General features: G+C 42.5%; 1 protein-coding gene across 7 annotated transcripts in view; it reads left to right on the forward strand.

Annotated features, from left to right (window-relative positions):
* zmat3 (zinc finger, matrin-type 3) overlaps positions 1–18000 on the forward strand; it is a 53472-nt gene that overhangs the window by 14473 nt on the left and 20999 nt on the right. For 5 of the 7 annotated variants that reach the window (XR_005941328.1, XR_005941331.1, XM_041173839.1 and 2 more), the window contains 2 exons: positions 7424–7543; positions 16397–16566. Coding sequence is in view for 4 of the 7 variants with exons in the window: in XM_041173839.1 (XP_041029773.1) it covers positions 7424–7543; positions 16397–16566 (290 nt within the window). In the remaining 3 variants the exon portion in view is untranslated. Of the gene's footprint in view, positions 1–7423; positions 7544–16396; positions 16567–17486; positions 17998–18000 lie in introns of those variants that run through there. The other 2 variants (XR_005941336.1, XM_041173845.1) reach the window with 2 other exon arrangements.

Here is an 18000-nt window from a genome sequence, read left to right on the forward strand (position 1 = left end):
GGTGGTGATGAGCTGCCTTCTTGAACTGCTGCAGTCCATGTGGTGTAGTTAATCCACAGTGCTGTTAGTGGGGGGAGTTCCAGGATTTTGACCCAGCGAGAGTGAAGGAGGGGCAATATATTTCCAAGTCAGGATGGTGAGTGAATTGAACAGCAGGTGATGGTGTTCCCACATATCTGCAGCCCTTGTCCATCTAGATGGTAGTGGTCGTGGGTTTGGAAGGTGCTGTCTAAGGAGCCTTGGTGAATTCCTGCCGTGCACCTTGTAGATGGTGCACACTGCTGCTACTGTGTGTCGGTGGTGGAGTGAATGAATGTTTGTGGATGTGGTGCCAATCAAGCGGGCTCTGTTGTCCTGGACAATGTCAAGCTTCTTGAGTGTTGTGGGAGCTGCACTCATCCAGGCAAGTGGGCAGTATTCCATCACACTTCTGACTAGTGCCTTGTAGATAGTGGACAGGTTTTGGGAGTCAGGAGATGAGTTACTCGGTCGCAGGATTCCTAGCCTCTGACCTGCTCATGTAGCCACAGTAATTACATGGCTATTCCTGTTCAGTTTCTGGTCAGGATGTTTATAGTGAGGGAATCAATGAAGGTGATGCCATTGAATGTCAAGGGGCTATGGTTAGATTCTCTCTTGTTGGAGATGGATTTGTGTGGTCCGAATGTTACTTGCCACTTATCAGTCCAATACTGGATATTGTCTAGGTCTTGCTGCATTTGGGCATGGACTGCTTAAATATCTGAGGAATTGCAAATGTTGCTGAACATCGTGTAATCATCAGCGGACATCCCCACTTCTGACCTTAGGATGGAAGGAAGGTCATTGATGAAGCAGCTGAAGATGGTTGGGCCGAGGACACTACCCTGAGGAACTCCTTCAGCGATGTCCTGGAACTGAGATGACTGACCTCCAACGACCACAACCATTTTCCTTTGTGCTAGGTATGGCTCCAACCAGTGGAGAGTTTACCCAGTGATTCCCGTTTTGCTGGGGCTCCTTGATGCCACACTTGGTCAAATGCGGCCTTGATGTCAAGGGCAATCATTCTCACCTCACCTCGGGAGTTCAGTTCTTTTGTCCGTGTTTGAACCAAGACTGCAATGGGATCAGGAGGCGAGTGGCCTTGGCGGAACCCAAATTGGATGTCAGTGAGCAGGTCATTGCTAAGCAAGTGTCACTTTATAGCCCTGTTGATGACCCCTTCCATCACTTTACTGATGATCGAGGTTAGATGATTGGGTGGTAATTGGCCGGGTTGGATTTGTCCCGCTTTTTGTGTACAGGATACACCTGGGCAACTTTCCACATAGCTATGTAATTGCAAGTGTTGTAGCTGTACTGGCAGAGCTTGGCTAGGGGCGCAGCAAATTCTGGAGCTCAAGTCTTTAGTACTATTGCTGGAACATTGTCAGGGCCCATAGCCTTTGCAGTATCCAGTGCTTTCAGCCATTCCTTGGAGTGAATCGAATTGGCTGAAGATTGGCATCTGTGATGCTGGAGACCTCTGGAGGAGGCCAAGATGGATCACCCACTCAGCACTTCTGGCTAAAGATCGTAGCAAATGGCTCAGCCTTATCTTTTGCACTGATGTGCTGGGCTCCGTCATCATTGAGGATGGGGATATTTGTGGAGCCTCCTCCTCCTCCAGTGAGTCTAATTGTCCACCACCATGACTGGATTTGACAGGACTGCAGATCTGATCCTTTGGTTTTAGGATCATTTAGCTCGATGTATCACTTGCTGCTTATGCTATTTGGCACGCAAGTAGTCCTGTGTTATAGCTTCACCAGGTTGTCGACACCTCATTTTTAGGTGTGCCTGGTGCTGCTCCTGGCATGCCCGTTTGCTCGCTTCATTGAAGTGGGGTTGATCCTCTGGGTTGATGGTAATGGTCGAGTGGGGAATATACCGGGCCAAGAGGTTGCAGATTGTGTTCGAATACAATTCTGTTGCTGCTGATGGCCCATAGCACCTCATGGATAGTCTTGAGTTGCTAGATCTGTTTGAAATCTATCCCATTCAACACGGTGGTAGAGCCACACTACACGAAGGAGGGCATCCTCAAAGGGACTTCGTCTCCACAATGACTTGTTCGGTGGTCGCTCTTACTGATACTGTCATGGACTAATGCATCTGTGGCAGGCACGTTGGTGAGGATGAGGTCAACTATGCTTTTCTTTCTTGTCTCTCCCATGACCTGCCGCAGACCCAGTCTAGCAGCTATAACCCTTAGCACCTGGCCAGCTCGGTCAGTAGTGGTGATACCAAACCATTCTTAGTGATCGACATTGAAGACCCCCACCCAAAGTACATTCTGTGCCCTTGCCACCCTCAGTGCTTCCTCCAAGTGGTGTTCAACATGGAGGAGCACTGATTTATCAGCTGAGGGAGGGTGGTACATGGTAATCAGCAGGAGGTTTCCTTGCCCATGTTTGACCTGATGCCATGAGACTTCATGGGGTCTGAAATCGATGTTGAGGACTCCCAGGGCAACTCGCTCCCGACTGTTCCCACTGTGCCCCGCCACCTCTGCTAGGTCTGTACTGCCAGTGGGACAGGACTTAGAGTGATGTTGGGTGGTCCGTCCGGTTTCATTCCTTTTTTGAGGCTTTGTAGCGGTTTGATACAACTGAGTGGATTGCTCATTTACGAGTCAATCACATTACTGTAGAAGGCAGGTTTCCTTCCCTAAAGGACATTAGTGAACCAGATGGGTTTTTACAAAAATGGTTTTTCATAATTAGACTTTCAATTCCAGGTTTTTATTGAATTTCAATTCCGCCATCTGCCGTGGCGGGATTCAAACCTGGGTGCTGAAAGTAGTACCCTGGGTCTAGTCCAGCGACAATACCACAATGCCATCACCTTCCCCCTGAAGGGATCCCTCTGCTAGGTCTCATGGGGCAATCGACATGGATCTTTTCAAGCATTGTGCCAACATTTCAAGGACAGCGCCATCTTGACTTGCTTCAGATTGAGCGTAGTTTGAGTTCTTATCCAATTACAGAATGGCCACGTGCTCCATGGGGTGCTTAGCCTTCCAAAGATGAGGCCATCGTTACGCATGATTGTGACTCTTCATTCTAAGATTGATGTCCTTCATTGAGATGTTGAGGATTACAATGAAGGTCTTAATGTCTACACTGCATCGAAGAGACAGGAGAAATGCACTCATATGGTAGCTAGTCTTAACATTAATCGCCCTGGAACCTTGTCGCTTTGAAGATCTCTCGGGCACATCTTCCGTGTTGTGCCCATACAACGGGCTCTTCCTGTGGGGCGTCATTATCCTCACCGTCTTGGATTTCACCCCTTTCTGCATCCTTCTCATCCGAGGAGATGTGCAGCTCTTCCATCTCTCCATATGGCAGCTTATCCCCCCCTTTGCAGCACCAGGTTGTGTTTGGGCACAGCAGACAACGATGATGCAGGACACCCTCTGTGGAGAGTACTGGAGAGTGCGGCCTGATCAGTCCAGACACCTGAAATGCATCTTCAACATGCTAGTGCCCTGCTCAACTAAGGACCATGTTGCAGAATGTGCCACATTGTATCTGTCCTCAGATGCACTCTGTGGCCGCTGAACAGACGTCATTAGCCACGTCTTTTGGAGGTACCCCTTATCACCGATGAGCCAAGCCTGAATACAGTGAGGGCCCTCAAAGATCTATGGCACCTGTGAGTGATTCAATGCACGTTCCCAGGGTACCTTGCACAAACCTGCATTATCTGCTTTTGGTGATCACAGATCAGCTGCACGTTGAGAGAGTATCCTTTTCTATTGATAAATCATACTGCTGCCAGGGAACTCTTAAGTCCATGTGAACAGTGGATGGAGTCTTGCACTTGTGGGAAGCCAGAGATATGTGCGAAACCCACTGCTCTGGTAGCCTGGCTAGCTTCATCCATGGAGAACTGGATGTAATTATGTGCCTTATTGAAAATGTCACTTCCCTGATGCATTTATAAGTGCACGTTTGCGATATTCCACAGAGGACTCCAGTGGAGCCCTGGAATGATCTGCTGACAAAAAGTTGAGAGCGGCAGTTACCTTTAGCGTGACCGGCATTGGATGGTCTTCCAGTCTATGTGAAGTGAGATCCACACAGAGGATCTGGCAGATATGCTCCACCACATCCCTTGACAAGCATAGGTGCCTACAGCACGGTCTGTCCCTCATCCCCATTTATGAACGTCATAGTGCCATCAGTGCCTTAGGCTTCCTCATACATATTGCACTCTGCTAGAATGAAAATGTGGAGGCCTGTAAATGGATAAGAGTGAAGTTCCTGCACATCCCCTGAGTGGTCTTTAGAATTTACAAGGTTATTAAGTTATCCTTAAATGAAGTGTTGATACTGACTGGGTTACGTCTCTTCCAGATACCAAGGCTGCCTCGGAAACCTTTTCTGTTGATGTCCCAATGCCTTATGTCAACTTGATCCCTCCTCTTCTCGAGGCCACATATACCGTGACTCCAGGATCTTCCCGCCACCCCATCCCATGAGACCTTTCAATACCAGCTCCCACTTTACCAGATGAAGGTGCCTCCGCTGACTGTGACTGTGCCATCTGCTTCCCAATACGAATCCTTGAACCCCCCCACTGGCTCCAGACCAACCTCTGCAGCACTCTGACTGCCCCCTGCACAGCATGCTGTGCCTGACCATCACTGGTTATTCAAAATGACTACAAATTTGGGTTAAAAAAACACACACATCTGCCTCTCAAAAGCTAACTGATTATGGACAGTGTAGAAGGGAACAAGGATTGTAGTAGTTCTCTTGCGTCCTGCTCATAACACTTTATAGAGCAACATTTCAACCACCCAGAGTCCAAAATAATGAGCAACAGTTTCACATATATGGTCAGGTGTATTGGCCCTTTCTGCAACTGTATAAAATTTTCACTTGACCTTAACCCCACTGTCCCCTGTCCCCAACCTTGCTGGCTAGGTAATCTTTGAAATACTTGCGCATCCATTTTTTTATGGAGCGGTGGGTGAGAAGATTAAAGGATATAGAGAATTGGCAAAAGGTTTAGAAAAAGGTAAGGAGAGACTGTGAGAGGAATGGTAGGGGAGGAGTGAAGGATAAGAGGTTTATCAGAGGAGAGGACCAGAATGGGAGAAATGAAAGCAAGGACAGGAGAACGAAAGGTCAGTTAATGAGGAGGACCGGAAGAGAAGGTAGGGGAAAGGAGAGAATTGATTAGATGGGCGAGGAGATAAGAGTGTGGAATGAGAGGAAGATTATTAAAATCATCAACTTCTTGGTGCTAACGTGGACCAAAAACTTATCTGGATAAGCCATACAGAAGGTAAAAAAGATCAGAGGCTGGGAATTCTGTAGTAATTCACCTCCTAAATCCTCAAAGCCTGTCCACCATCAACAAGTCAGGAGTGTGTTGGAATACTCCCTATATCCCTGAATGAATGCAGCTCCAACAACACCTAAGAAGCTCGACACTGTCTAGGGCAAAGTAGCCTGCTTGATTGGGAGACTATTGACTACTCTAAACACTTGCGGCCTTCACCACCAGCAGTTTGTACCATCTACAGTATGCACTGCAGCAACTTGGTGACATTCCTTCAACAACCCCTTCCAAAACTGCGACTACTGCCACCTAGAAGGGCAAGGGTAGCAGGCTCACACACCACCCTGACTTAGAAATATATTGTTATTTCTTCACTGTCACTGGGTCAAAATCCTGGAACTCTTTCCCTAACAGTACCTACACCACATGAAATGCAGTGGTTCAAGAAGGTGGCTCACCAACATCTTTTCAAGGCAATTAGGGGTGGACAATAAATGCTGGCCTTACTAGCGATGCCCATATATCAGGCCCTCTACCCTACCTGCTGCCCTTTTCGTTACCACCTCTACTTCCTTGCTTTCCCCATTGCAACCAAAGACTGTACTTGCAGACTTGACTTTGCCTTTGGTGCAATTCCTCACTTGACTGGCTTATAGTTACATAGAAAACCTCCAGGAAGCAGAATAGAGTTGGCTAAGGCATAGGAGTTGCTCTGCAGTTATGACTGAGCAGTTATTATGTCATCATTGCTTATTAGTTATAGCATGACTAGGTCAGATAGATTTCTGTTATAAATATGAAAATGCAATTTTATACTTGAAGTATATGCAAATTATAAACTTTTAATATGCTAAAAATAAACATTCTTTGCAATGTGCAACAATTCACATTACTATTAGTTGCAAATGTGGATTCACAGTTGCAAAAGCTTTGTTTATCTCTACATTTGAAAATCTTAAATCACTTCATTGCTGAAGAATCTTACATTATTTCTATTGTGCCACAAATGCATGGTTAGTTGAAATGCTACTGTAAAAATAAAGTAAATATTTTGAATTGCAATACCAGAGTTTGTTCTCAATAGCAAAACTGTCAGCATGGAAGGAGGTCAGAGTTTGCATTCTTAAATAGTGGAGAGCTTCCTAAACAAGCCTAGTGAAAAAGCTATAGAATGCAAATCCTGATAGCTTCTGTCTGAATTTACATGAAAGAGGACAGGTAGTTTCCCTGTCATCAGCTACACATTCTGTTGCATAGCAACCTGAAAAATACCTAGATGCCATTGCCAGGTTCAAAATGGTTGTTAAAGATTTCTAATTTTATCAATTCCTTTTTATTTATTTTATGTTACCTTTATCTTGTTTCTCACTTAGAAATTAATTGACTACCAATGAGGATTTCCACAGCAGTGGTACTCCTGCTGAGTAAAAAATTGTGATTGGTGTGATTGGTGATTGGGAGAAATACAAGAGGCCGTGATCTGACTTTGTGCTGCAAGCAGGAAGCCTAACCCAGCGGAAATGCATATCAGAATTGTTGATGTGCTTTATAACTATAAATCATGTGTGGCATGCACCTTAGTTTCTGATATTTTGTGATGAAAATTACCCTGCTGGCATTTTCACGTAAGCAAATTATACTGTATATTAATAATAAAAACAGAAAATTCTGAAAACACTCAGCAGGTCAGGCAACATCTGTGGAGAGAGAAACACAGTTAGCCTTTTATCTGAACTCAGCAGTTACAACAAACATCAACCTGACAATTACTTTGTTCTAATGATATAAGACATGTTTTCATAGCCTCTTTTAATTTGTCTTTTTGAAATTAATTTTGGAGACAATTTGAGATAAGCATAAGGAGAATATGAAAATATGGAGAAAGTGTCTGTGGAAAGTTGGCATAGGCCTAAGAGCTACAGGAAAGCAGGCAAAGATGACAGAGACAACACAATATTTGTTTCTTGTGTGAGATACCAATCATGTTTTGTTATATACAGGTGAAAATATTTTTGTGAGTATAGTATCACAATCCATAAGTTTATTATGCTGTGTTCCCATGTTCTCTCTACCCGAATAATTTATTAAAATTTGTTTTTCTTAGGGTAAAAACCACTCAAAGAAACTTCGAAATTATTATGCTGGGCATCAGTGTGTGGCTGCTCCCAAAGCGACTCATTTTGTAGATCAGCCAGGCACACAACTTCATCCACCGGCATCCCAGGTAATGTAAATATATGCTAATAGTAGAGAACATCTAGATCTGGAAAAATGACTGAAAATTATAGTTATTATTTGTTTCCTGCAAAGCTGTAAAATTCACTTGTCACCACTATAATTGAATTTTAACTGTATGCAATAAAACTGTGATTGTGTAGTCAATTTCCCAGTACAAACTGCAACTTAGAAAAGGAAGAACTTACATATAGCACTGTTCATGTACTCAGGACATCCCAAAGTGCTGGAGAGCCAATGTAGCAGTAGGTGTTACATTATTCGACATGTACAGATAAGTTTCTGATTAGTGTGATCAGCAACAAATACAAAGCAGCCATTTACCTGTATCTTGTATTAATCTGGTTTACACCTCAAGACAAACCGCTAACTTAAAAGTATTATCTAATTAGAGGGGCTGAGATCACTTTTTTGTATTCTTGCATTGGATTTAAAATTGGGGTTTCATGAAGAAACTTGATAATCTGTTTTTAGTGATATTGGTTGCAAACTTCAACTTTTCAAAGCACCATGGGATTTTTTACACCAGAGGACAGAATGGAGTTCAACTTAATGTCTCAGCTGATAAACAGTACCTTTAGCAGTGCAGTACATACTTCTTCAATAGCACAGTGAAGCATCAACATAGATCATGTAGTCAAATCTCTGGAGTGGGGTTCGAACTCATGACTTCCGATTCGGAGGCAAGTGTGTTACCAGTGGACAGAGGCTGATAGTTAAATATTGCTATTGTATCATCCACTCAAGAAGCATGTAACAATAAAAAAGATGAGGTAAAATGTAAGACTTGGGAGCCTTGCATGGAGTAAGAACTGCCTGAATCTTATGGACTTTCATACACAGAGATATTGCTCTGCCCTAACTAAATCTGTTGGGAAAATTCATCACTTAACTCAGTTACATTGACATAGCATTCACATAGCTGCATAACTTGTTGTGGATTCCTCACAAATACTTTCTGCTGAGCATGCGGGTTGTTCAACCTCAGTAGGATCTTTTTGGCCCCATGAAAGAATCCAGCCTTGACAGTATTCCAGCAAGCACTTTACACAAAAGGTGTGGCTTATTAATGATAATAAAGTGGTGCAGATTAATGTCGTACATCAGGACAACTTTATAGCAATTGCAAAGCTCTTGCAGCAAGATATGGGGGCTGGATGTTGAAGAGATTCTTAGTCACACAGGGTGCGCCTAGCTTAATTTCAGTTTTCCCTATGAATCACAAAATGAAGCTGACAGAGATTCTTTATGAAGGAAACATCTCTAAGGAGGAGATGGAAGAGATTCTGGAGATACTTATAGATACACCAACCAGTGCTTCAGCATTTCCCAGCATGGCACCTAAAGTTGCCTGCCCTGCCAATGTGCACAATATTTTAATGGAAAGCCCAGTTCAGTTCAGAGCAGAAGAGGTTTCACACCAGAGCTCAAAGAGCACAAATTCTTTAAAAAAAATTGCTATGACAAATTGGGAAGAGTATGTATAGACTAGAGGATTTTGTAAAGATTTGAGGAAACAATTTACTTCCAACTCCTATAAGTCAACTTCACAAATATATTGGTGTTGTTGGAACTGTTTGCTCAATATGAACTTGCTCAGTATTGTCTGACATACTGACAATCAACTTGACAACCAATACAGTCTGTCAATCACCTCTGGAAAATACATATCAATGGCTGCCCAAGGTTTTTGAGAGTCATATGGAAACGTAAATAGTTAGTGCATCTGCTAGTAACATTATGGAATATTTCTAACTCATTTTTAGAAATTGTCCATACATTCAAAACCATGATTTCTTAATGCATTTTTAACTTTTCAGATAGACTGCTATGCATTTGGCTTTGCAGTGTTAACAAGCTTCACAATGTGATGGTAGATCCATTTTGCATGGTTTGACATTTGGATAGGAGGGGCAGTCCTTCGATCATGTGTAAAATTTATACCTCAGAGTGTCTATTAGGAATCGCAGGAATGGTGTCAAAACTTTACAGCCACCACACGAATTCTTGTTAATTTTTTTTTCTGGCGGTGTTTATAGATCTTTAGAGTCCTACGCAGACAAGACCAAGGGCAGTCATCCGTCTGGAAGTTGTTTGTTTTATTTATTGACAAAAGCTTAGGCAATCGTCACTAATCTGCATTGAGCAAACTGGGTTGTAGAATATATCTTGTGATATTTTTAAAAAATGAATGAACTTGCATTTCTAATGTGTTATCATCTGGTTAACGACCAGTAACTTTTTGTTTAAAGTAGACAAAGTTTGAAATCCCAGTTACCAACTAAGAGAATAAAACCACAAGATTTCAGTTTTAATCAAACAAAATAAACGTTACTATACAAAATCAGCAAAGTAAAACAATCTACAATGCCTATCTTATACTGTAACATTCATAATTAACATGAGTTAAATATGAATTAACAGGCAAACTGTGGTCAAACACACCACGCATTAAATGGCAAATGCAACCAAGACAGATCCCAGGGATTTCTCAGCAACCTAACCTGATGTCAAGGACCACTGTGAATCACAAAAATGAGAAATTTCAGTTCTTCACTTTCAAAGATCTAGCTTCTGAATTCCCTTGAAAACTGCTATGACTCGGACTGCCTCAACAACTGCTCACCTCTTGATGGTTCAATCTCTTCTTCTGAGACTGTGTTCCATGGGATTCACAAAGCGGCACCCCTGCCTCTTACTACAGTCTCAATTCCAACTCTTTTGCAGACCACTAGCTTCACTAAACTGGCACTGCTCCAGGTTTCTTCGCACGTCAGTCTCCCGGCTGCACCAGCTATGATTGTCTACCAGGCCTTCTTTGAGCCTTAACTGTCTCCAGCACGGAACCAGCAACCTTCTGCTGCCATCTCAGCTCCCCAGGACTTTTCCTGAGCCTCAGCTGCACTGAACAGCTCCCACTATTTTTCTGTGTGCTGTAAACTATGTGTGGTCCTAACTGCATTCTTAGTTGCACTGAGTGGGCCCCGGGGATTTTATGAGCCCTAACTGCCTGGGGCCGTCAATAGCCAGCACCCTTTTGGTACAGCTTCTTTCCTCTGCTTCCGAACACTCAGCTAAATTGAAACCAGAGAACTGTCTTAAGCTCTACCCATCTCCAGAACAACATTGTCTTTCATTGTTCACTGAATGCTTTTAAGCTAGTTTAGCTCCAACTCCCATAACATCTCTCTGGACTGCACTTTTTTGCAGGCAGTGTAGACATCATGCCTCCAGCTAAGTAAGCCCAACTGCTGTTTTAGTGTCTTACCTTTCTAACTGTTAACCCTTTAAGTTAACGTGGACCCAAATTTTTACATGTAATAGACTCCAAGCTGCTTTGGTTGCATTTATCTCATTTTTTTACAGTTAAACTTTAATCTTCCCAGAACTAAACATTGCCTCTAAAATAGTAACATGAACCATGAGCTATTCGTCATAAAAGCCTTTCCTGTCTTTGGGACACAATGCATTAAGGCAATAGATTTTCTTTGATGCTAAATCAATGCATTCATGTAATTTAGGCAAATATGGCAGTAATTAGCACATATCAACATCCCACAAACAGCAAATGAGGTAAATTGCCAGTTAATTCATCTTGATTATGTTAAGTGTTACAGCACAGCAGATGGTAAATGCCGAGCTGCTCAAATCCCAGAGGGAAACGATTTTTGCAATTTGTATAGTATGAGGAGTGGTTTTGAAATCAGGAAATGATTTCCCTGACTACTTGTGATGGTTTTATAGTAAAATAAACATTTATTAAAAGAATAAAGGAAAAAAAAACAATTATATTTAAACGCAGGAATGGCATCACACAGTAAACAGTACTTTAAAACAGTTCCACAAATCTTAACTTAACTAACCTCAGAGCTAACCTTTCCCTTTTCTGTTCAACAACTACCCTTATAGATTTCAAAGTCTATAGAATTCCAGTAATTTTTTTACCACACAGTGCCTTTTTCTCTTGGGGTGTGCTCCGAAGCTGACACACCTGGGTCTTCAGGTCTGGCCTTGTTCACACTGTCTTCAGAGAGTTCCGACCAGCTACCTTGCTGTCTTCTGGGAGATCTAAGCAGCTACCGCCTCACATATGTTTCAGTATTTCCTTAAATGCGTTCCTTCCCTTTGATCTCTCTATCATTTCAACCAGTCACTTCAGAAATGCTTTCTTCCCAGAATTTATTAAATCATTCTTTACTTTAGCTCTTAGACTTGTAAAAACAAACTTACCCTATCTTTACATCACTTTGTTACACCTTTTTACAACCTGCATATATCCCCCTTTGAACTAAAACAACTCAATTCAAACTATAACAAAAACAGAATTACCTGGAAAAACTCAGCAGGTCTGGCAGCATCGGCGGAGAAGAAAAGAGTTGACGTTTCGAGTCCTCATGACCCTTCGACAGAACTAGTTCTGTCGAAGGGTCATGAGGACTCAAAACGTCAACTCTTTTCTTCTCCGCCGATGCTGCCAGACCTGCTGAGTTTTTCCAGGTAATTCTGTTTTTGTTTTGGATTTCCAGCATCCGCAGTTTTTTTGTTTTTATCAATTCAAACTATTCCTGTTATTGCTTTAATTGATTGAAGTTCCTCTTGGTTCATTAACATATCAAAACTACTTCTTACTGTTGACTTTAGACCCTTGCTGTCATTCTAACTCTTAATCCAATTACAGTCTGACTTCCAGTACGTTAAAAAATGTCAGGGTTATTACCAGAAGAAAAGTATTCCAATTTCTTGTTTTCTTGATGTGTTAAGTGATAAATACTGTTTAGGACACTGGGATACAGTAACTCCCTTCTCATGCGAATAAACAGGCCTTGGTTCAAAGTACTTTTGAAGGGAGATCAGTCTTGCTTTGTAAATGAATGAATGAGATCCCAGAAACAGCAATAAGACATATAGCTAAGCTTATGCTGGTGTTGATTAATATGAATGTTGGCCAGGACGTTGGATGAACTTCCTACACTTGAGAAAAGAAGTTCATTGGCTCTTGCAAGTTTTAGATGGGACTTTATTTTAATGTCTGATCCAAAAAAAACCCTCCTGTACTTAAGTGTTCACCTGGATTATATGCTGAATTAAGCTTTAATTCAATTTTATATCAATTTGGTTTTTCTACCTTTCTTTCCTGACAAAGGAATTTTGACAAACCTCAATTACTTGTTATGCTGACCTCAATTCTAACCTCTCCCACCCCACCCACTTTCGTTAGACAGGATAGGGTGAGGAAAGGGGGAAAAATCCTACAAATTGAGATCCTGGCTCCAAGCCTTTGTTTTCAGCAGCAGTAAATTTACAATGGTGATGTAGACCCTCGGTGAGAGTCCTACTAAAAAGTAGGTGGAGGCCTATTTAAGATTCAAAAGTTGTGGCCCTTTTGTTGTCTGCTGGGTTTGACATCAATTCATCCTTACATCTGTTCCTTTGACTTACTTTCTTTAGAAAATGGCACATACTGTAATTTTCTGAAACAGTCAATATTCCAGGATATCGGGTCTTCAAGACAGGGAAGGAGGTAAAAGAGGAGGGGGTACTGCAATATTGATCAAGGAATCAATTGCAGCAGTAAGGAGGGATAACATTTTAAAAGGCTCCTCAAATGAAGCCTATGGGTAGAACTGACAAACAAAAAAGGAGCAGTCACATTGCTAGTAGTGTACTTTAGGCCCCCATACAATCTGAGAGAAATAGAAGAGCAGATATGTAGGCAAATTTCAGAGAAGTGTAAAAATAATAGGGTAGTTATAATGGGGGATTTCAACTTCCCCAACATTAACTGGGTTAGTCATAGTGTGATAGGTTTAGAGGGAGCGGAATTATTAAAATGCATTCAGGAGAGCTTTTTAAACCAGTATGTAGAAGGTCCTGCAAGAGAGGGGGCGGCCCCAGACTTAATTTTAGGGAATGAAGCCGGGCAAGTGGTAGAGGTATCAGTGGGGGAGCATTTTACTGATTGTGATCATAACTCTGTTAGACTCAAGGTTGTTATGGAAAAGGACAAGGATGGGTCAGAAATCAGAGTTCTAAATTGGGGGAAGGCCGATTTTAATAAGATCAGATATGATTTAGCCAGAATGGACTGGGAGCAGCTACTTTGAGGGATATACAGGATTGGATAAAGAGAAAAAGGGAGGCTTATGGCAGATAGCGAGGGCTCAAAACAGCAGAAGGAGGAGTATAAAATGTGTAGGGGGGAACTTAAAAAGGAAATTAGGAGAGCAAAAAGGAGGCATGAAAAAACAGGTAAGAGTAGGGACCATTAAGGACCATAGTGGTAATTTGTGTGTGGAGCCGGAAGATGTAGGTAGGGTGTTGGTATTCACAAGTGAGAGGGACGACGTGGGCATGGAAAACAGGCAGAAGGACTGTGTTATAATTAAAGAAATTAGCATAGAAAGGGAGGAGGTTCTAAGTGGTCTGGCAGGCTTAAAAGTAGGTAAATCTCCAGGCCCGGATGAAATGTATGCCAGGCTGTTGACTGAGGCAAGGGAGGAGATAGCAGGGGCGCTGGCAATAATTTTCAATACCTCTCCAGCCGCAGGAGAGGTGCCAGAGGACAGGAGGACAGCCAATGTGGTACCGTTATTCAAGAAGGGAGCAAGGGATAAGCCAGGGAACTACAGACCCGTCAGTCTAACCTCAGTGGTGGGGAAACTATTGGAAGCAATTCTGAGGAATGGAATTAATCTACACTTGGTGAGGCAGGGATTAATCAAGGACAGTCAGCATGTTTTGTTAAGGGGAGGTCATGTTTGACCAATTTGATTGAATTTTTTGAAGAGGTGACCAGGTGTGTAGATGAGGGCCATGCATTTGACGTAGCCTATGTGGACTTCAGAAAGGCTTTTGATAAGGTCCTGCATGGGAGACTGATAACGAAGGTAAGACCCCATGGGATCCAAAGCAATTTGGCAAATTGGATCCAGAATTGACTGAGTTGCAGGAAGCAGAGGGCAATGGTCGAGGGGTGTTTTTGTGACTGGATGCCTGTGTCTAGTGGGGTTCCATAAGGAATGGTGTTGGGTCCCTTGCTGTTTGTGGTATATATAAATGAGTTAGACTTGAATGTAGGAGGTTCAGTAAGTTTGTGGATGATACGAAAATTGGTGGGGTGGTAAATAGTGAGGAGGATAGCCTTAGATTACAGGAGCATATAGATGGGCTGGTCGGATAGGCTGATCAGTGGCAAATGGAATTTAATCTGGATAAGTGTGAGGTGATACACCTGGGCAGGACAAACAAGGCACAGAAATACACGGTGAATGGTAGGACCCTGGGAAGCACCAAGGATCAAAGGGATCTTGGTGTACATGTCCACCGGTCCCTTAAGGTAGCGGGACAGGTAGATAAGGTGGTTAAAAAGGCATATGGAATACTTGCCTTTCTTAGCCAAGGCATAGAATAGGAGGCCACAGCTAGTGTATTGTGTGCAGCTCTGGAATCCGCATTATAGGAAGGATGTGATTGCACTAGAGAGTACGCAGAGGAGATTTACCAGGATGTTGCCTGGACTGGAGAGTTTTAATTATGAGGAGAGAGAGGATAGACTGGGGTTATTTTCCCTGGAGCAGAGGTGATTGAGGGGGGGACATGATTGAGGTGTATAAAATTATGAGGGGCATAGATAGGGTAGACAGGAAGGAACTTTTCCCTTTGGTGGAGGGATTGATAACCAGGGGCATAGATTTAAGGTAAGGGGCAGGAGATTTAGAGGGGTTTTGGGGAAGCATTTTTTCACCCAGAGGGTGGTGGGAATCTGAAACTCACTGTCTGAAGGGCTGGTAGAGGCAGAAACCCTCAAAACTTTTAAGAATTATATGGATGTACACTTGCGATGCCATGGCATACAAGGCTAAGGGTCTAGTGTTGGAAAATGGGATTAGAATAGTTAGGTACTTGTTTGACTGGTGCAAACTCGATGGGCCGAAGGACCTTTTTTCTGTGCTGTAGACCCCTATGACTTTCTGGGAATTCACCTTCCAGGTCCATTCCTCCAAATCAGCCATGTATCTCTGAAGCTTTTCTGATGCAATATTCAAACTAATAGAAGATATCCAAATGGCTCTGCCACCAGAAAATTATGGGAAAGCTCCAGTTCTTTGTTTTGGTGGTGGAACATTATTTGCAAAAATGAAGAGCAAGAGTGGATTGATAATTGAACTTTTCAGATCTCCTGTCATTGGGCAAAACCTCTATCAATTTAGCTTACCTGTGATATCAAGCTGGGAGATAGTGCACTGCAGCTCATTGTTCAAAATCTTGTCAAAAGCCACATTCAGAAATCCTGCACTCTTTTTTAAGGTTCAGAGTGTTCTGCCAGTGGTGGCTGTTCTGTTGGGTAGACCCAGCTTTGTATCCAATATAACATTATTTTAACATGCTATAACATGATTACAATGTTTCTATACAAAATAGAACATTCAAAATAAAAGGTGAACTAAATACACATTCATAAAGCAGGAGGAATTAATCTAACCTTGCCCCAGCGAGCCCATTGGTACACTTTTTAACTTGGACCTGACACTACACTGGAGTTATATTTCACATGGTATGATAGAATTGTATATTTTTCTTATCAGAAGTGGTTGCATATTGATACAAAAGTGATATTGTAATTGCACCAACAGTATCTAATTCTGCAAACATTGCAAATTTTTAACAACTAGAAATAGTGAATGTTGCCTCTTTTGGTCTTTGCTACCTAAGAAATGTGAGAATAAGAAATAACTGTTATTGTGGTTTTTCTTTTATTTACAGGATCTCTCTGCAGACTTAACATTCATCATTTGCCTCCTTTATGTTTGTGAATTATTGATGAATGTTACTTTCCATTCAGTCAGGGTCCCCCAAGACAGCAGGTCGTGTGATAATGGCTACAGCAAATGATTACTGCAAACTCTGTGATGCCTCTTTTAGCTCCCCGGCTGTGGCACAGGCACATTATCAAGGAAAGAACCATGCCAAGAGACTGCGACTAGCAGAGGCCCAGAAATCCAATTCACTTTCGTATGTATGCTAACAACTAAGAATTCTATAACAGGATTTTCAATGTGTTATGTTTTTGTACAACATGTACTTTCTGTTATTGTACCATCATAATTTTGAACAAAGTAATTAGATATTTCCCCTTTAAACATAGAAACCGAAATAAATTTTGTTTTAATGATAGGCATCTAAATATCAGTTGTTTCTTTTACTGTCTACAGACAAAGGTGATTCTTCCTCATGCGTTCATCCTCTACCTACCTTAGGACAGGCCTATCATCCAGCCAGCAGTCAATCATTGGAACAGTGCCCTCTTGGGAGTTTTGAAATTTTTATTTCCACCTGCAACCCCCCCTCCCCGCCACCCCAGCAATGTGTGCACATTGCACAGAAAGTCGTTCCACAGCAATGGTTTTTTTTCTTATTTCTGGAAGCAGCATCAGAGGTTTTTTTACCCTCTCAGTAGGCAAGGCTTTTGTGAAGTATTCTCTGCTTTGTTATTAGCCAGTTCCAACTTTTTAAACTTTGGTTCAGTTCTTATCTCAGATATTTTCAATGGAACCTTTCACATGAAAAATATGCTGATATTTTCCCCATACTAGGGGATTTTCAATGTGCAGTAGTGGATCATTCTGTCTGAAGACAGAGAAAGGCTGAATAATTTTTCATTCATTGGGAGATCTTGGGCAGAATTTTCTTTTTTTCAAACTTTGTGGTGGCGAGTGGGTTCCACGGCATGTTAACCGCTGGTTGGAATAGTGGGAAATCGCATCTGATTCAGCTCTTGGAAGCTCATTAACTATGCACAGACAAGTATCTCTCCGAATCACTTGGTTGGTCAGGAGCTGTTTTGTCCGCCCCGCCAATATCTGATGCCGTTGAAGGTCCGGGTGTCATATTTAAACGCCGCCCGAGCACACACATTTCTCTCTCCATCCCAGCTGTCTTCAGGAGACATGTCGAGATACCTGGCGACCAGAGAAAGAAGGCTCCAACCCACAAGAAGGCTGCACCCCACTTCTGCCCCAAGGCCTTAATATGACGAATGCAGGAGCCTAGGGATCCGCTGTACCCAAGGGACAGATCCAAGAAGCACAGCTCTCCGGCCTGGGAGGTCAGTGCGGCTGGCACCTGAAACGCCATCCAGTGCAGTAAGAGAATGAATGGTCTCATCCACTCCGCCAGGGTAAGTCATCTTTCAACTCTCTCCAATATCAAACTCTCATCATTGCATCATGTACTCAAAAGGCTACTCTCTTCAGAGATCTCACAATCATTAGCGGGGGATACATGTCATCACTGATTGTCTCATGGAAACTTTCACATCACTAACATCACATCTACATGCTGCTTACACTCCATCCTCAGCCCCTTCTGGGGAGGGCTCACCACACACAGGGAGCATGCATGTTACCCAACCTCAGCTCCATCCCTTCTCACATTCCTTTCTTTTGT

This window comes from Carcharodon carcharias, chromosome 2 (genome assembly GCF_017639515.1).
Source record: "Carcharodon carcharias isolate sCarCar2 chromosome 2, sCarCar2.pri, whole genome shotgun sequence".
Lineage (NCBI taxonomy): Eukaryota > Metazoa > Chordata > Chondrichthyes > Lamniformes > Lamnidae > Carcharodon > Carcharodon carcharias.